This window comes from Lissotriton vulgaris, chromosome 11, assembly GCF_964263255.1.
Source record: "Lissotriton vulgaris chromosome 11, aLisVul1.2, whole genome shotgun sequence".
NCBI lineage: Eukaryota > Metazoa > Chordata > Amphibia > Caudata > Salamandridae > Lissotriton > Lissotriton vulgaris.
Window position 1 is genome coordinate 3687314 of NC_141699.1, and position 20780 is coordinate 3708093.

The window sequence follows — 20780 nt, forward strand, 5'->3', positions numbered from 1 at the left end:
ACAGTAGAAGTTACAAACTATTGAGGGGTCAAAATCCACACCGCCATCTCCTTCCATCCTCAAGCTCTGGCAGTAGCTGGAATGCGCTTCAAGCTTATCAAATTCCCTGAAAAAATTATTAGATTTTTTTTCCATTAGCCGCTTGGAAAACCTTCACTCTAATCACCTCAAGGCTTGACAACTGCAATAGTCTTTATACGGGAGTCTCCATGCAACTACTCCTTAAGATCCAGATGGTACAACATGCCTCCCCTAGATTAGTACCAAAACTTCCCAAATGGTGCTCAGCCTCCGCATCCTTCATAAAAACTACACTGGCTACCAATACACCAGAGGAACCTATTCAAGGTCCTCCTAATGGTTTTCAGAGCTTTTAATTCCATCGGACACAAATACCTCACTGCCCGGTTCAGCCACTACAAGACTTTAGAAGGTTCTGAGATCATCCAATGCTAACCTCTTGAAGCACCCACCCTTTAGACTTAACCGGTTCGATGCTGATGACGGAACCCCTCCGTCATCAGCTGCTGTGGCGCTGTGCTGATGACGGAGCGGTTCCGTCATGGCCCGCCTGACGCGCTTGCGCAGCGCTGATTTTGCGCCTGCGCGGCGCGTTCTATTGAGCGGGCGGGGCCAAAACGTAACAGCTCCGTTATGAACACAGCCCAACCGCGGCTGGTGCGGAGCGGTTCCGTCACCAGCATGCGCCCGCCGCGCGGCCGCCCTGCCCCCTTAGCGCTGCGGCAGAAGAGCCGCCGCAGCGATGTGGTTAAAACCCGGGTGGAAAGTCCTTCACAGTAATAGGCACCAAAGCCTGGAGCCAACTCCCAGGCTCCATTCGCTTCTTGGACACCAAAGCCATACTAAAAAAAGACTATGCAAACCTGGCTCTTCCAAGCACCAGACACTCTCTGCTATTCCTTAATCTTGTCCCTCTTTCTGACTTTCTACTCTCTCTTCCCTTCCTGTACCGTCACTTTTGGTTTACACAGTATCAAAGCTCAGGATTCATTCATACATGCATTTCAGCACAAAGTCTTTACGGCAATAGAAAAGTGGCCTTTTCTTCAGCACAAATAGCGTTTGCACTATTTTGAGTCACGAGGGAGATACAAGGGTGGGTTTTGGGTGTTCAAGCGCAAACACCCATGGTTTTATCTACAAAAATTTCAGACCAAGTTTGGCATAAAAAAATAACGCCTCCTGAAGGCAGATGCAAAGAACAGCTCACACACTGCATGCATGCTGCACTCTGCAGTACACATCCAATGTGTGAAATCTTTACAATTTCTCCAGGAGTTTTACTGGACCGGTATACCGCGAGTAGGCAGCCTACTCTATACATCCCACCTTGGTGTAAAGGTGTGTGTGTGGTGCAAGGTACCCTGTGTGTGCACCAGGGAATTCTAGTGAACTGTGGGCTCTTCCAGACTCTGTCGCCTTCTCTGAGACGTAGTATGCTGAGCCAGCAGGTGCAGGAACGCCTTTCTAGTGGCTGGTCTGTACCAGTGGTTGCAGGTGGGCTACACCGGCATTCATTTTTGGGACCAGTTCTTATTTTTCCTTCAACATTGTAACATTCACACATACCACTACGATTCGGTAATAACATTACACCAGTGTTTTCTTTTTGAAAACAGAATGGGTTCCAAAATACCTTTCCGTCTCATTACTACTGTAAAAACCGTATCTATGCAACTTACACAATAGCTACATTCTCAATACTTTCGCTGGTTATCTTTTATCATGTTCTACCTTTTTTAGCTTACTTGTTTTCAATCGTGATTTATGCTTTGAAAGTCTGACATTCCTGTGTTCATTTTTGTAATAAAAAAAGAAAGATCATAAGTAAAATGTCCATGTAATACAGAATCTGCTGCATAAATATTACTTTCAGAAAATGCAGATGAAATGTATTATTACAAAGACATAACTAATAAATGTACCAGCTTATACTAGTGTTCGGAAACTGACCATAGTTCGGATTAATTTATCTCAAATTAGGTTTATCACTGGAGCCCTATTTCTTGGACATTAATTACCCATGCTTCCCTGGGTGTGAGAGTGTCCACCACTTTTAGAAAAATCTACTGTGGCCACTGAATGGTGCACAGCCCTTAACTGCTGTGAGGTCCAATGGCATGCATGACTCTTTCAGCTCCTCTTAGGTTTTATCAAAAATCACTCTAGGCTCGCGTAGGCTACAACCCATAGTATTAAAGGTGAAACAAAAGTCCCAGAATCCTGGCTCTCTGGTCAACAGACCAGAAAGCCAGAACTGCCTACAGGTGTCACACACGGCACGGATCCACCAATCAGTATCAGCCGTCTGGATCACCCTGACTAGAGGAAACAGAACTATGTAATACAATAGTTACATACCAAATGATGCACCAGCATGAAGGTTTGCGAACCCATTTGTGCATACAAAAACAGCATGGGGAATGCACAAACCCTATTTTGCGTATCGCAATTTTTTGCTACGCGCAAAATAGGGTTTTGCAACTCGCTATTAGGAAGGGGCAGTCCCTTCCTAATAGCGAGCACAACCCTATGTAAGAATGTTTTGTGTCCGCAATTGTGGGCGCAAAACACTTGCAAATTACCACCCTCTTCAAGAGAGTGGTAATGCATTCGAAAAAGGAAGTGGTCCCCACGGGACCCCTTCCCTTTTGCAAATGCAGGGGAAATTATTCCCAGCGACTACTGCCTGCCCTTAAAAAATGAAACGAAAACGTTTCAAATTATTTTTTTTAAATGCATCCCGTTTTCCTTTAAGGAAAATGGGCTGCATTAAAAAAATGCTTTATTTAAAGCATTCTCTGACATGGTGGTCTGCAGAGCCCAGCGGACCACCATACCTGGGAGGGCCGGCCATGCCCAATGGGGTCGCAAATTGCGAGAGGCTCATTAATCTTCATGAGCCTCTCAATTTGCGACCCCATGAGGAGTCGCTAACAGTGTGAAATACACTGTTGTACATTGGAAATAGCGCCTCACAAATTGCGAGCCGCAAAAAACTCGCAATTTGCGAGGCATTATTTCCACAGTCTTACATCTGGTCCCAAGGCCCTTGGCGTCTCCCTCGACCAGCACCTCCCCTACAAGGATTATATCAAGAAAAGTTTCCAGGACCTATGACATCTGATCGGCCTGCTGTAAGATCAAAAAATTCCTTTTAAAAAAAAAATAATAATAAATAATTCCTCTCAAACCACACATCCACTCAACTGTTCTGGCTCTTGTCCTCTCACACATTTTCGATGAAACATTACACTTGCTGCTTTCCAGATGCAACACTCACCTTACACAAGCTGGCATTCATAGCATTGATCACTAGTCAACGCAAGTACAACCACACCACTCCCACACACTTCACTGGCTCGCTCTCACAGCCGGCAGCAAATTCAATGATCCGAGTAGCTTCAACAAAACTGCGCAGACCCTAAAAAGAACTACTTTGCTGCAAACTGTGCCCTCCCTGCTGGGCCAACTTCACAGGCAGCACAAAACATCACCCCCAGAAGATTCCTACCACCATAAAGTAGAAAACAAAGACAAATCTCCTTGTTCTCCCCATATTTGGCTCAATCTCCACCCTCGTCTAATGCTACTTCCCTCACCTTCTGGAAGAAACTTCCTGTAGATTCCAACCCACACCCCCTCTGAACTTTACTTTGACTTGGATCCAGTGAAGACCTCCTTCAATGTGTTCCACACCACCATGGCGCTTCACCTCTCTGTAATCCGCTGCTGGTTCATACAATCTTGTGCTTATGAACGCATTCTTGTTGCTCGCCTGCAACCTAAGCGTTGCGACACACAACGTTCGGTCCAATGTGAAGTGCTTTGCACGCGTCCAAGGAAAGGTTGGGGCCATATAAAAATTTAACATGATTAAAATAGAAGAAACAATCACTTAATCAATCAATCAATCAGGGGTTTATATAGCTCGCTACTCACCCGCCAGGGTCTCAAGGCGCAGGGGGGAGAGGGGAGGGGGGGGGGGGGGGTCGGCTGCGGGTCAGTCAAAGAGCCAGGTCTTGAGGTCCTTCCTGAACGTGTGCAGGGTGGGGGTGTGCGTCTGATGTTGACAGGGAGCTGGTTCCAGGTTTTCGCTGGGATGTAGGAGAAGGCTCTCCTACTGGTTCTCTTTCTGAGGATGCAGGGAACCTCTGCCAGGGCGAGGTCGGAGGAGCGGAGGTTCCTCTTCGGTACGTGGAAGGATAGTCTTTCGTTGAGGTAATTGGGTCCGATGTTGTTGAGGGATTTGTAGGCATGGGTGAGGAGTTTGGAGACCCTCTCTTCAACGGCCAGCCAGTGGAGGCCACGTAGGTGTTGGGTCATGTGCTCGTGGCGCGTTGTCCGGAGGACGAGTCTGGCTGCAGCGTTCTGGATGGTTTGGAGTTTGTGTAGGAGAGTTTTGTTGATTCCGGCATAGAGGGCGTTGCAGAAGTCCAATCTGCTGGTTATGAGTGTGTGGGTGACGGTCCTTCTGCAGTTGCGGGGATCCATTTGAAGGTCTAACGGAGGAGCGAAGGCAATTGATGCTGGTGGAGATGACGGCGGTGATCTGGAGGTTCATGGAGAGGGAGGAGTCAAGGATGATGCAGAGGTTCCGAGCGTGGTCTGTAGGGGTGGGTGGGCTCCCGAGGTTGGAGGGCCACCAGGTGTTGTCCCAGGCGGTGGTAGAGGGTCCAAGGATGAGGACCTGGGTTTTCTCTGAGTTTAGCTTCAGGCAGCTGTCTTTCATCCAGGTTGCCACGTTCTTCATTCCTTCCTGGAAGCAGAGTCTGGTGTGTTCGTGATTCTTCGTGAGTGAGAGGATGAGTTGGGTGGCGTAGGATACGATGCTGAGCCCATGCTGTCTGATGATGGCGGCGAGGGGGGCCATGTAGATGTTGAAGAGCGTGGGGCAACAATAAAGTTAGGAGACTACATTGACCCGTGGGAAATAATTGAAGAATATTAATTGGATACCCGCTTCTTTCAACAAGAAAAGTGTGGAAATTTCTAGGAGTCCCACTGAGTATGAGCAGTCCGTGCAGGGGTTAGACAAGTTCCAGCAGTCGGGAAGGGGGCGGTCAGGGTAGGAATTTCAGGCAGGCTCTATGAATCAGGGGGTTTTCATGTTGAAGGAATAGGGGCTTCACACAGGATCTGTGAGTCAGAGGGTTTCAGACATGATCTATGTGTAGGTGGCTGGGCCCACTAATTCCAGGATTTGAGGTTTCCAGGCGTGTTACAGATTCGGGGTGTCCTGAAAGGCTCTAGAAGGAGGAGTGAAGGATTACAAAGGGAGAAGGGGTTCAGAGTGGATCCAGGAGTCAACGGTCTTAGGGCCAATTTAGATCTTGGCGGGCTGGTTACTCCATCACAATGGTAACTAATATTCCGTCCACCGAAACATAAATCCCATTATAACCTAAGGGATTTATATTCCGACGGACGGGATATCCGTCACCGTTGTGACAGAGTAACCTGTCCAACAAGATCTAAATCAGTCCAAAGAGGCTGGAGGAGCCTGAGAGGTGAGCCTGTGTTCTGCCAAATGCATCTTAGTTGTGTGCTTACCTTTCTCATCTCCTACATTCATGGCCCACTCCTTCTCATAGCAATACTTGTCGATGGTGTCTAGGACGCTCTGTGGGTCGCCCTTGACCGCATTCTGCAGCACATAGTCCAGAATCCGCTGCTCCTTTGTGAGACCCATGAAGAAATCGGCAATTCTTTCAAGCACCAGCTCGTTCCAAAGGATCGCTGCCAAGCCGTTGTTTCGGATTAAGACGAAGAGAAGTAGACCAGCCGTAAGAAGAACCCCAGAAACAGAGTAGACAACTATAGAGGCATCCACCATCTGAATGGGGTAAACAAAAAAGTTTGTCATGTGATAAATCATAGATAAATCATATATAAGACATGTTAAATGCATGATTGATTTGCATCAGATCACTGGAAAAAGGTGTTGGAATGACAAAGTTGACAAAATCAGACAATTTACAGGATTCAAATTAGCTCCACAACAGTTTTTTTAACGTTAATCTAGATTTCAAAGGATTAATAACATTGCAAAAAAAAATGTTCAACAATTCATTAACAAAAGCTAATAAAGAGGAACGTGGTGTACTCAAAAATCAGCAAATTATTTGGCCTAGAAAGAGATCCAGCTGCCAACTGTATAACGGAGTAAGAAAATGATCAACAGAATAAAAAGTGAAAAAGAGTATGCAAGAGCACGAATGTTTTACAAATGGATTAACACTTTAAGGGCCATATGTATGAAAGTTCGGTTTTGCTATTCTCAAACAGCGATTTTTGGGGAATCGCTATTTGAGAATCGCAAAATGCAATGTATGTAGGATTTGCAAATAATTTTGCGAATCCTACATATTCCTTAATAGCGAATACCTCCCCATTCAATCCTATGGGCCTAGAGGCCCATAGGAATGAATGGGAAGAAAGTCTCAATTTGCGAATCTCAATTAGAGAATCGCAAATTGAGAACGCAATTTCAAGGGTGCCAGGGTGTCAAAAGGACACCCTGTTGCATCCCTGGAATGTGCATGTGTGCACATGTGGTACACATACATTCCCTGAGGGCATGTGTCATTTTTCAGAGAAATAGCAAATCACCACCAACTTGAAGTTGGTGGTAATTTGCAATTCCTTAAGCCCAAATTGCACTTTTTCTGTGCCTCCTACATTGTATTTAAGGAATTTGCGATTCCTTAAATGCAATCGCAAAATAAGGAATCACAAATTTTGCGAGGCAGTTTTACCTTAATAGATCCCGCTTACCTAAATTGCGATCGCAAACGCCGAAATTCTGCGAATTTCGGAGTTTGCGATCGCAATTTTGAATGATACATTCGGCCCTATGCCCCTTAACTGAGACTTATGGGAAAGTCAACAAGCACACAAGACTGGTTTTAGTGAACTGATTTAAAGTAGTATTGAAAATGTGACTTCATAGACTGGAATGATTTTAAGAGTAAGCTGCCTTCCTAGCGGATAGCTCAGCAACGTCCACGTCTAAATATTCCGCCATCCTTCTAAGATCTACCACAATCTTTCAAACAATTTTACATCAGCTAGGATCTTGAAGGACCGAAGCTGCTTAACACAAAAAGAATCAGGGAAGCCTAAACCACATAGAAACATTCTAAGGTTTTCCAGAAATGACAAATAATTAACTCCTCTTAAAAATGTATCCTTAGGTCATGATGACCAACAACCATGGACCCATTTCCATCTTGGTCTACTTGGCAAAATTACTGAACTGAGCATATCTTTTTCAGCACAAACCTTTTATTAAATGTAAAACTCCTCTCAGAGCACAAGACAGTCCATTATTATCTCAGTACTTTAAGACCTAAGGAGGAAAGCTACCCATAGCTCTGCTGGTGTAGCTATGCCCCCTGTCCGCTCCGTGGGCTTCGTTAGTGGTCATTACCTCTTCATGCAGCAGTTGGCAGAGCGCAGCATTAAGAGGTTGGCTACTTCGCGGTACGAGTCCTTCTTACGCAAGAAGTATCTTCCATTTTATTTCCTCCATTGTTTCAAAATCAATTTTCCCCATTTTACCCTGGAGCAGAAATCCTTCTTTAATATTGACTAGAGATGGGCAGAATTGTCAGAATTTGGGGACTCCACGTTACTCTTGTATTGTGGCGTTCCAGCCAAAATCCGCCATTCACAGTGTGGCTGCATTTTTCCCTGCGAGACTCCAGAAATGCAAGCAAGATTTGGTGTCCCCTAGTGCTATTTTCTGAATGCGGGTGGTCACAAGCTGGCACGGTGAGAGATCAGCAAAATTGACTTAAAAGGCCACCCGCTTGTGCACTGCATAGTGCCGGACCAGACAAGTCAACGCCGTTTCATCATCTTGTTTCAACATTCTCCGCATGCTCAAAAAAACATTTCGCTGGATCCCCACCGAAACTTGTAAAACGGTCACCCACGCACTGGTCACTAGCCGCCTGGACTACGGAAACACCCTCTACGCCGGTACCACCGCAAAACTCCAGAAAAAACTCCAACGCATCCAGAACGCTTCTGCCAGGCTCATACTAGACATCCCGCGTAAAGAACACATCTCTGGTCACCTGAAAAACCTCCACTGGCTCCCCGTAAATAAGAGAATTACTTTCCGCCTACTAACCCACGCACACAAAGCACTTTACGAACTTGGACCTGAATGCCTCAACACACGACTGTCCTTCTACACCCCCTCCCATCAACTACGATCCTCCAACCAAGCTCTTGCCACTGTACCTCGCATCAACAAAACCACCATGGGAGGCAGATCCTTCTCCTACCTGGCAGCTAAAACTTGGAACTCTCTTCCTACTCACCTTCGCCTTACTCAGAACCACCTAGCATTCAGAAAGCAACTTAAAACTTGGATATTCGACAAGTAATTCCCCACCCCTCCTCAAGCGCCTTGAGACCCTATGGGTATGTAGCGCGCTATATAAATCTTTTGACTTGACTTGACTTGACTTGACTATTTCCACCCGTTGGTGGAACTCTGCGGAATCTCAAAGAGTTTTTATAATGCGTGAAAGGCATATTTCAGCCCGCTGGAGGAAACTCTGGAATCTCAGAGTTTTTATGAAACCCGCAAGTTCTGCCCACCCTTAATATTAACCACAACAAATTTTGTTGACCCTATTTATTCTTACAGTGACAGCCAAACAGAGCAACTGTGACTGGCTCTCTTTATCCTCACGTCTGTGACATTGCTTCTGGTTAGACTGTAAGACCCATTGTGATTTTATCAACTATAAGGCTCTTTAAGTGGATTCTCCAATCTTTGAGTGAAAGGTATAGCCCTATCAATTTTGCAAAACTGGAGGCTACATCCCCTGCAGGGGACTAGGCATAAGGCATCAGATCCAACAACATAAACTATCCTGGGGTGGTAGTTAGTAGACATTCTGCTCTACTGTGCCATAGCTGTCATTATTTCTATGATCCGGGAGCTCAAGTTTAGAAGGTCACTCCTTATGCGAGATTCTGCAAAACCTGCTCCCGTGATAACAGGGATAGAGTTCAGATGGGGCTACCAGTTCATAAGAACTGAGGTCATGGATGGACTTTCCAGAAAGCCACAGGAAACCTTAAATGAAACTTTGCCAAGCCATTCTGTTAGCCCTGGCACTGTGTGATTCTGGGCAAACGTGTCTAAAAATGGAAATCTGTGAAGTCCAATCGTAATATGTGAAACGTGGTCGTGCCATTAGTTAATCTCTAGTTAGGTTTGCGATACATTAAAAAATAGTGATATCCATAGGAGTAGCATTCCCATGCTCCTTTACAGACTTCAAGGCACATCAATGCATCAATAAATACAAATGTCCTAAATCGATATGGGATATCATGATATCCAAGTGCATAGACCAAATGCCAAAGACCTATAGCTCACGCTAGAAAGAAAGCTCACTTTTGGCAAGGAGCACTTTTACGCTTCATTGTAATTATTTTGCTCATTCATATTCCCCACATGAAACAGAAGAATGAATAAATGAATTTAACTATTCTTGCATTGCCTGGGTTTTATTCTCATCAATATTTTTGTGGTTTATTAATTACACTATGTCCAATGCTTTATGTTTCTTGTACGTATAAACTTTGAGAGAACACTGATGTCGTTTATAGCTCACATTGATAGCCCCGAACTTTGTGATCAGAAGTGTAATGGGCTACGTATGTGGGGCTTCTTACTTATGTTGTAACCCACAATCTGTAATGCACCGCCTCCAACAATATATTATTACTTTATTCACAGGCCATTCAATGGCAAAGTCTCTGAATCTCTTGGCCATGTGTTTTTAAAATACCACCCAACTTGAGCAGAGTGATTCACTAATATGACCAGTCCCAAACTTTAAAAGTAGTGAATTTAAAGGCAGATGACCCCAGGCTTGGGGTTTCTCCTTGGGCATGCAAGACCTGCACATAATGGAAATGCAACAGACCACTTTAGTTTCCACCATGTACTTTGAAAAGTGTCCTTGAAAGATGGTACATGACATGGCGCAGAGGCGCAGCCAATGCAGATGTGACGTCACACTAGATATCATGTTAAACACCAACATAACAGCATGATATTCCCAAAACAATTGTCCCAATATACTCCCACATGAACACCACACTGTGTTTTGGGTGAGAGTGGTATCCTGGTTGAGTTGTGGTAAAGCCTGTCCCTGAGGAAGCGGAGATTTAACATTTGATTTTCATTTAGTACCGCAAGTGATTCCCACGATAAGCAACAAACATGGTCCTACAGTAAACTTCAGGTCTACTCTTTTGGTACATGCCTCATTTCCATAACATATGCATTTGTACATTCACCACAAGGGGCTATACATTATATAACAGATGTTTATTGATACCCAACCAAACTATACTCATTATATTGCCCTTAGAAGAATGAATGGCTGACTGGATCCAATGTTATCTGTGACCAAGGGGTCAAAAACAGATCCTTGCAAAGGAAACATTAATTCAGTAAGGTATGAGGCCCGACCATCAGAGCATAAGAAACTGTGAGGAGCAGAAACAGTTTGGGTCTTATGGGGTAACCAAGGAAGATGTGTTGGGCGTCTGGGTCAGAATTCAGGCCTTATCTGCATTTTTCCCAAGGTTACGGGATATAGATTTTGTATCTATGAGAGCACAGGGGACAAGACCGGAAGCAGCAGTGATGCAAGGCAAAATGATGGGGTACCTCTACCTCAAAGATATTTGTGTTGCCTAAATGGAGGCCTTCTACATAGTGGGGTTCAACACTGAGCCACAGGGGCTTGTGTTACGCTCCTGGGAGCCGGTTATGGTTTATTTGCAAAGAGCTTATGCAGGTCTGGACTACTTTGGAAGGGGGCTCAATGGTCACTACTAAGCAGAATACTTCTCTTTGGAAAATACCATAATCAGAGCTTGCCACCCCAAACCACCAGAAAGGGTACTCACTTGCTGTGTGTGAGAAGCACAAGAAGACCTCATTCTGTAAAGAGTACTGGTTGGAAACACTCACTATATGACAGGGGCCGGAGAGAGCCATGTCCGAAACTTAATCTCTTCAAAGTGCTCCAGGGTTGGCACTGGTTGACTCACTGTCTTCCCAAGAGACATCTGAGCCTCAGGCCTCTATGATGGAGATGCCAATTCCCAGACCAAGCCAAAGGACCGTGGGAACCAGAACAGGAGCTGAGATTTATTCAAGAACTTAAACGAATCGAACATTGTACCTAGTACCCTCTCGGCCCTGCTTACGACACTTATTCATATTAAAAGAAGGTCACTTTGCTCATCACTGGCTGCCGCAAAACTGTGCTCGCTTTGTAAATGGAAATCTATGTACACCCAAACATTTGAAGAACTGCTGTCAGAAATAGGGGTGATGGCCTCACCAAAAAGAGTGAAATATCAGCTGAATAGCCAGATGCAGTAATTGAAAACATCGAGAATCCTTCGAAACATCAACATTTTCCCAATGGCATGTGAGCAGAATTTCTGTCACATCTACATTAGCATCCAGGAATATCTGCCCATGTAACCAAATCCTACACGATATGGACTTGCCTGTTGGAGATAAACAAATACTTTAGATATCCTGGTTCCCCATTATTGACCTTCAATACGTTTTTGAAAGGGTCTGCGGTAAGGTTTGGCTAATTTAACTGAGTGCCCATACATATGGAGCTTATCTGTTATGATGCTTTTGATGTTGAGTATCACATAAGGCCATTGGATATAGCACTTGTAAGAGGGTGAACGGGATATTTGTCACACGTGTGACAAGTGTCCCGTCTGCCCAACTCTAAGGCCCACAGAGCCTTAGGTTTACCATATGATGTATACTCTAGTTCAATTTTCCAATGACTGTTCTCGCCTTTAACCTTCTGGTTCTTTTTCTTGACCTTTTGGGGCACTATTTATCCATTAATCTTACACAGCAAGAGGGACATGCAGAGGTACCACGGTACTGGGTGCTAACCTGCAACCGGCCCATCCTAAAAAACCTAATAATATTGAACACTGTTCCAGTGTGTATCCTCGCTGGTCCACAGGACAAACTTACCCTGCTCCACCCTCTTCTTACAAGTTGCAAGCCCATCCCGCCTTCCTGAATAAATCCTGCATCAAGCTTCTATAACAAGCATATTCTAATTTGGACTTTCACTTTTTCTATTCCTCCCTTTCCTTTTATGTTATTATTTTTCCGTGTTTGACTCTTGGAATGCGTTGCGGAATCTGACAGGAAGAATTTGGTTATAATCAGTGTATAGAACTATGCAAAAATGTTCATTGTTTTTTCACCTGAACTCTCAATGCAGCTTCCAATGCTTTAGAAACTAAACTAGATTTGTTGCAGAAAAATGAAGAATAGAAATGCAGTAGTGTTTATATAAAGGTGGAACTCTATCAGTGGAGGAACTATTGCACATTGACTGACAGCTGCATTTCTGTTTAAGGATTGGTGTTCTGAAGAAGGTCAACTTTAATAATTAACAACCGAAACATTATACGCTTCCCCATGCTATACTTGGGGATGTTCAAAAATGTATATTAGGTAAGGCAGAATAGACCAGCAATGAGATCTAGAAAGCCAACTATGTATGTGCCCCAAGTTGTTTTGTGAAATTTGTGGGTGCAACGCGCAGGGGTCGGGCCCACCTTTGGGTTGCTGCTGCCAGGAGCTGCTAAGCTGCGCACGCCAATTTTGTTTGTGTATGATTAATGTTCTTCATTCACTGGACCTGTTCCCTAAGGCTCCCTTGACAGTTCGCGTTGCTTCTGCCAGGGCCTGCGCGCTGCTCCCGTGCAGCGGGCTGCGGACCTCCCCCTGCTCTGCTCTGTCCTTGCCGCTCTGCTCGGCCTTCATCCTGTGCTCGGCTGCAGAGCCCTGAGCTGCTCCCTCCATAGTATGCGCCCAATGTGACATTCACCCTTCTTCATTTTTGACAGTTTCTACCCCACTAAGCCCAAGAGTGTTGTCTAGGGCGTAGCCTTTTATTCACATCAAACCAGGTAATTCTTCACAGACCAATAGGAGAAGACCATCCTGTTTGGATATATACAATTATTCACCGCATCATGCTTTAGCCGCATCAACCTGTCAAAGGCATTAGGTAAATCAGGCACGACATTACTTGAACTTCCTTTTTGGCCGTACACTTTAGCGGCAACAACATGTCAGAGTCAGTAAGAAAATTAGGCTCAACATTACACCTGCACTTGAGCTTGGCATTACAATGGAACTTGCGGGCTCATCCATCCCGTCAAGCTCTCCACTCAGCTGCGCACATTGTGCCGGCAGGCCCCAACGCGCACAGCAAACAGTTGCATTACTTGCAATCCAGGGCGCCACATAACGCACCGGCCCACCAGGGTGCCTGAACACAGGCAGCCTCCCCAAAGTACTACTTAGTCCATACGTTGCGGGTTAGGGCAGTAGAGTCCAGGACCACCGGCAGGTCAGACTTCCTTTTTCGGCCTACCCTCAGCACACGTGGATCCTACCCCCTCCTGGGGTCCATCCAGTCTCTGCACTTCTCTTGTTGTGCATCCCCCTTTGTTGTTAACTGTCAGTGCTCCGCCACAGGGCGAGAAGCTACCCGGCGCACTCGCCATCCTTCTGCGGCCTGGTTACCAAGGCAAGCAACAGAAGGTACCGGCCCCATTGGAACTACAAGGAGTAATTCATACAGATGGTTCAGCTGCAACCAAAGTCTCTAGTGAAATGTAGGGCATGAAATGAGGAATAACCAGTAGCAAAGGGAACAGAATTACATATTTGCACTGTAAATCCTACGTATACCCCGGTACCTCTGTATCCATAACTTGGGGGGGGGGGGGGGAGAAGGTAGGGAGGGCGGAGTTAACACTTAACAAAACCTGGTACTTGTAATAAGGCCTCGCCTTTCCTTTCTTCCCTCGCGCCCATTTCTGTTTGCTTCACACCTTTTTTGCCCCACACTTCTGTTCCATTTATCTTTTTTCCTCCAGTGCTTCTGTCCTGTCTGTCAGCACTGTTCTTCCTGGCCTTTGTCATCCTTCTTGACTAAATTGTTTTTCTTCTCTATGAAACCTCTTCTTTTACCTTTCAATCCGCGTCTCTCTTGTCTGGTACCGTTATTACGTGGCTTCTGTGTCATTCTCTCTGTGGTGTCTAACTTCACCCTGTGCCATACTCTCTCTTCCTTGTATGATCTTTTATCTCATGTTTCTTAGTCTTCTTAGTTGGGGCCCTGGTCTCAATTCAGTCTCCTCGGCTTTCCTCCTCTGTTCTGCCTTTTGCTTAATAGAGCAATATCCCCTGCTCCGCTCGCCTTGCAACAGTCCTAAGCCCTTACTGCCCAGTTCAAAAAGTTTTTAATTCCATGACAGGGGTGACTCGGTCTTGAAAACGAAGGAGCAAGAAGTTTTTCCAAACTATTGTCCATTGGCCCCAGTTATTTTGGTGAGTGCACTATTTTGTCCTCACTATTTCTTTTGAGCAGAGAGTGGATCTTATATCCCAAAGAGACACGCACTGCATTTTCCTTTGTCTTGTTAGATCTACATACAAACATGTTTAGATGTCTCAAATCACAATCAGGAAGAGCACCCCATTTTACGTGTTCATTTCCCAAAGAAGTGTGAAAATTCAATCTCAGTTATCTGTCTTTCTTTATTTATATTCAACACTACAGCAAACAGCCAACGCGTTTCATTCCATTTTCTTTGTATGGAACTTCTTCAGGGCAAGAAGAGTTGGTTTATCGCATGCTCTGGCACTGCTGGCGCATACAGCTTCCCGGCCTCTTCTATTTTATATGTAGTCACATGTTAATGTAGCTGATTTCTGAGAGACAGAGGTGTGACACGTAGAGACCTAACTACAAGGACTAATCTTAAAGAGTGCTGGCTTCTTTGCTCTTAGTTTTAGATGTCTCGCCTCAAGTTTTTCAAGTGAAAACATCATAAGAAACATACATAATATACACACATACAGTGCCCTTCAGTCATTCCTTGACCTCTTCAAGTGCCCTACACATGTTGCTTCGCCCACCAAAGAGACAGCATTGAGAAATGGATCAGCCCACTTCATCCATTGGCTGTCTTGCACTCTGTGTGACAGCATTTTTCCTGATCACTTATACACAGCCACCTGAAAAGGAGAAAATAATTGCACTTCAGCGGCAGGGCCAGGGAGCCCAGCCTGCTGGACCACTCATTCATTATTATATTTTTCATTTTTACCGATTGTTTGTTTCCATGTTTGGAAAAAAACATTAAAATATTGCATGCTTGCAAAGGCCAGCCCTATTTGTGTTGCCAAGCCTGCTCAGTCTGTTGAGTGCATCATTTTTTTTTGTTTCGTTTGAATTGTGTAGCGTGTGCAATTATCCGTATTTGCGCTCTAGGGTTCGGATACAGAATCACTTCTCTGGACCCCTTCTTATGAGAATCACAGGTGGATTACATGTGAGAATAACTTGTAGAGGGCGGGCACTGTGTTTCTGTTTCCTTGTCTCACTGGCTGGTTCTAGCTTCTAACCCTGTCCACCCTTGGTGATGGCTCAGTGTGCTACCCAGTTATTGGCTCCATTCCCTGCTTCAACACATGACGTCTATTCTGCCTATCCCTGGCATCTGAATGTGCCTGCTGCGTGCCACTGCCTGCTTATGCACACCTGTACACCAAACACCTCCCAGATACTTCCTAACCAGGCTGAGTGCACCCCAGTGCTCCCCGTGTCAGGCTGAATAGAACCACTGATCGAATCAATGCGTATTCAGGGATTGAACCTCATTACAACAGGGTCAGTCAGTGGTGTTTAATTACCCTGGATTTCACTCTTTAGAAAACAGGAACTCACCCCCTCACTGCTGCTTCTGTTTGTAACATAAGGATGAGCTGGACACAAAACCCTACAATTGTGTTCAAGGTGCAGAATGGCAAACAGCTCTCTTATTAATGACTCCGCGTGAAAGTGATGCTCGAATTCACCATAAATTGACCTACCAACCAAGCAAGTGCACCCGGTGCCATTGGACTGCGATTCCCAACAATCCGGGTCACATTAGAACTGATGAGCTAGACACGAAAAGTTCTTCACCTCCGAGCTGAACCACTGACCCTCTTGGGTGTACCTGGTGACCACAATGAATCAATATTCCTAGTTTTGGTCAGAAACCACTGGATCCTCCAAGTAAGTGATCCTGGACTGCCCGAGTCCTGGACTGGTCTAAGACCCATTGCAGCCGGCACCAAGACACGTCCCTCATCAGCGACGAGAAGCCTGGCTCTCCGGCAAGAAGCCTGGCTCTCAGATGAGAACCTGGCTCTCAGACGAGAACCTGGCTGTCCGGCGAGAAGCCTGGCTCTCCGACGAGAAGCCTGGCTCTCCGACGAGAAGCCTGGCTCTCCGACGAGAAGCTTGGCTCTCCGACGAGAAGCCTGGCTCTCCTCCGACGAGAAGCCTGGCTCTCCTCCGACGAGAAGCCTGGCTCTCCTCCGACGAGAAGCCTGGCTCTCCTCCGACGAGAAGCCTGGCTCTCCTCCGACGAGAAGCCTGGCTCTCCTCCGACGAGAAGCCTAGCTCTCAGACGAGAAGCCTAGCTCTCAGACGAGAAGCCTAGCTCTCAGACGAGAAGCCTAGCTCTCAGACGAGAAGCCTAGCTCTCAGACGAGAAGCCTGGCTCTCAGACGAGAAGCCTGGCTCTCAGGCGAGAAGCCTGGCTCTCAGGCGAGAAGCCTGGCTCTCAGGCGAGAAGCCTGGCTCTCAGACGAGAACCTGGCTCTCCGGCGAGAAGCCTGGCTCTCAGGCGAGAAGCCTGGCTCTCAGGCGAGAAGCCTGGCTCTCCGACGAGAAGCCTGGCTCTGCTCCAACGAGAAGACTGGCTCTGCTCCAACGAGAAGACTGGCTCTCCTCCAACGAGAAGCCTGGCTCTCCTCCGACGAGAAGCCTGGCTCTCCGACGAGAAGCCTGGCTCTCCTTCGGCGAGAAGCCTGGCTCTCATGCGAGAAGCCTGGCTCTCCATCCACTGCTGTACAGCTCCGGCCACAGAACACAATGTCCTCCCTTAACCCTGGTGCACGCCTTGCCGTGGTCTTCTCCTTCGCAGTTCATGAGACAATTTTCTCTGCTTCTTCACACTGTCAGCTCTCCTGAGTGCGCTTGTCAGATGAGAACCACCAAAATGCCCCGGGCATCTGCCCTGGGTAACAAGGGATGCTTTCTGTGAGGAGTCCTGCACAGAACAGCTGGGCAATGCCAATCCAGATGCAATGAATGCCGGTGCCTAGGAAAGGCAAACCTTCACTCTGAACAGAAGAAGTCACAGATTTAAGTAAATTCACTATACTGTATTGAAATACCTCTTTTCCGTACATCAGAAATGAGCCCCAAATCTGCCTGAAATGACTGGCATTGGTACCGAGCTATATGTGAGTTTGACATCACATAAGGATTACCAGGTAACTCGAATCTTGCCACTTACGTGGCTGCCGGAACATTATAAATATACCGATTTCCCGGCTCCATCATTATGTTTACACTGCAGTTTTACCGGTAACAATCTTAGATTTCCTGAGCACTAAAGGCATGAAAACAAAATCTCATCTGCCTGGGTTTGTTGCGGTGTTTTTTTTGTTTTTGCAAATATGGGACTTCCTTGCGGTCCTCTCAAGCAACCATAGCACCCACCCTTCTTCCTGGACTTGTCTCATCCCTGGACCACATAGTCTAGAGCTTCAGATGGAAAGGCTCGCGCCTCGCCCAGCTTGCCTTTACTACCTGTGAGGAGTGTAAAGGTCTCTCCAATGTCCCCTCTTGCTTCTCTACTGTGTTTACAAATGAGAAGTTCTTGAATGTCTACAGAGTTGCTCTGTATCAATCTGGGCCACGTTTATGGCTTACAATGACAATTGTCCTGCCTTTTAATTCATTAATGGTTCAGGTTTAACAAATGTCACTAGAAACTTCAGTGCTATAATGTAACCTATTAACGTCACAGCTTCCAAGTGTTGACGAAATACACTTTTTTTGCGTTTCGACGAGACTTTATCATCTCTTACATGAGGTTTGTTGTACGATTTACATTCAGGGCTTTAAATGGGCCGGTACTCACCGGTACTGAGTACCAGCACTTTTTCATGTTCTCCCCTTGAGTACCGGCACTTTTTCTAGAATGAAGAGAGTCCCGGGGCCGCTACTCATGGACCTGACTTCAACCCAGGCAGCGCCTCCTTCATCCGCCACTGATACCTCTGCAGCACCTTTAACAAGCGCTGCACGGAATTAATCACGGGAGCTCTTGTCACCAGGACCCAGCGTGAGCCGCTTTGGAAGTTTGGAAGTCATCAGAGCGAGGGAGGGAGGGGGTCTGCCGAGTGGTTCTCGAATCCATTGTTCTTTCACAGTGGGGCTGAGCGGGGGCTGTACAATCAAATGGGTGGCGGTGGGACGCTCTGTTCAGGATTGAATATTCTGTGGACAGAACTAAAGAACGTTTGCTAATGCTTTCGCCATCGGCACCCATCTGAATTCCCTGCCTCACATGTGAATTGCCTACTTGCCGGCTGCTGCTTTCTGTCGGCTTCTGTTGCTGAAAATGTTAGTTACACTGACCAGCAGCGTTTCATTTAAAAGTGGGTTTATGGCTGTGGCAGTGATGTCCACTGAGTATTATCTAACAGCGGCACATTAAGCGCACCTGAGGACGGGCGCCAGCTGGCCTGCCCGTCTTGGACCCCTCCCGGGTACAGGGCTCGCTGGCCTGCCCTGGGTGTATGATCCACGGGAACGGGGGGAGGGGGCGAGGGCACCCATCTTCAACTCCTATTAAGAAAGTGCTTCACTGGCTACCATTACAACTTGATCTATATTTCCAAAGCCCCGCTTCATTCTAAAGCTCTGTCGTGTTGTGAAATGTGTTCTTTCTGTAAAGTATAATACGAATAACAGTAACTCCTTCCGGATTGAGTGCACTCGCATAGAGGGACGACGAGGCACAGCTTTCGAAATTACGGAACGCGTTTCTTTATATCGGATAAGTGCCAAGCGTTTGTGTACCTGGTTGAGAAAACAGGTAGGCCCTGGGGGGAGGCACTGAAGTCTGGCTGCTGTTTCAGAGTGAGCCACAGGAGGGAACACAGCGCACTCGGAAGAACACTCTTCGGATACCCTTCGATTTTATATTAAAAAAAATTGAAAACAAATGTTCATGAAATTCTTGATTTCACTGTTGCACAAATAAAACACAAATAGACATACATCCTGAATAAAAAAAAGATATTTGAAGAAAAATACTATGGACACGGACCTGATAATTTGTTATGTGTCTGTTTTATTTTCCTGTTAAGTGGTGCACCTTTGCTACTTTTTGAAATTGCCTAGAGGACTTAGAATAAGGAACCAACACTGATACCAGAGAAGCAGCTGCAGCACTGCCTAGAGGACTTAGAATGAGGAATTACCAATGGGACCAGAGTATCAGCTAGCAGCACTGCCTAGAGGACTTTGAATGAGGAATTACCAACAGGACCAAAGAAGAAGCTAGCAGCACTGTTTAGAGAACTTAGAATAAAGAATTACAGTCGGACAAGAGAACCAGCTAGCAGCAGTACCTAGGGGACTAAGAATGAGGAATTACCAACAGGACCAAAGAAGAAGCTAGCAGCACTGTTTAGAGAACTTAGAATAAAGAATTACAGATGGACAAGAGAACCAGCTAGCAGCAGTACCTAGGGGACTAAGAATGAGGAATTACCACTGGGGACCAGAGAAGCAGCTGCAGACAACACTGAGTAGTAGGCACAGAGAAGGTGCACAACGTTCTACTGAGTACACACATCGATGATTAAACTTGGTGTAGATGGCGTGTCCATGTTATGACAATACATTGTTGCAGATTAGATGTCAAGTTCTTCTTTTGTGTATTCAGTTTTTCATTCCACAGACATAGAATGGATGAAAGATCTTTTAATTTTAGGCAGTGCACATGAGAACTTGTGTCACTGCAAGGTGCACTGGTTTTTCCCCAATAAAACACAAGCCTGTAATAAGATTGGCTCTCTGCAAAGATTCACATAGCTAATGGGAAAGTGTTACAAAGATAGTCTGCAGGCAGAAGAAGTACAGACTCCAGATGGGTTCAGATAAGCTTTATTCACCGTCTCCACTGCTCCACTCCTGTCACAGCCTAGAGGTGCCTCACAAGCCTGAACATCCTAAGGAAGCCTTCAGAACTCTACAGTGGGAACATTCTATTTGACAATGGAGAGGAGGGGGGAGAGGAAGGTACCAAGTGGGAAGAATGAAATTACAACAGAGAGTCACCTGCAGGCCTCGATTTCTTACACATATTCACTCCTATTGGTCAATTTCAGACGTGCCTGTGTAACCTGAAAGGCCGGTTAACTAATCCTGTGCGGTTTTGTTGAAAAAAAAAGTGTGCTTGTGTTATGTGCTTTCATAACTCAGGCAGTTATTAACTTCATTGGTGGCGAGAGAGAAAAGGGTACAGGAAAGGTAAAGACAGAGCTCTGTTGTTCATGCATCAACTTGGCGCCAGGAATGAGTTTCTGGCACTAGGAAAAGAACAACATACAAGCCTTTCTTCTTTCTGACATCATGCCCACATTCACCTCCGATCCTTGCCTGGCGCACACGCTTGCATCTATCGCGGATATTATTAATCCAGCATTTAATCAGATCTTACATCTCTCCCTGAAGACGGGCCAGGTCCCCGACAGATGGAAGAGAGACAAAATCTTGCCCCTCCAA

The 20780-nt window shown here is 45.9% G+C and overlaps 1 protein-coding gene across 2 annotated transcripts in view; it reads right to left on the reverse strand.

Annotated features, from left to right (window-relative positions):
- The window catches only part of LOC147678869 (catechol O-methyltransferase-like), a 93553-nt gene that overhangs the window by 24060 nt on the left and 48713 nt on the right, over nucleotides 1–20780 (reverse strand). For both annotated transcript variants that reach the window (XM_086942627.1, XM_086942628.1), the window contains exon 2: nucleotides 5575–5857. In XM_086942627.1, the coding sequence (XP_086798753.1) occupies nucleotides 5575–5857 (283 nt within the window). The remainder of the gene's footprint in view (nucleotides 1–5574; nucleotides 5858–20780) is intronic.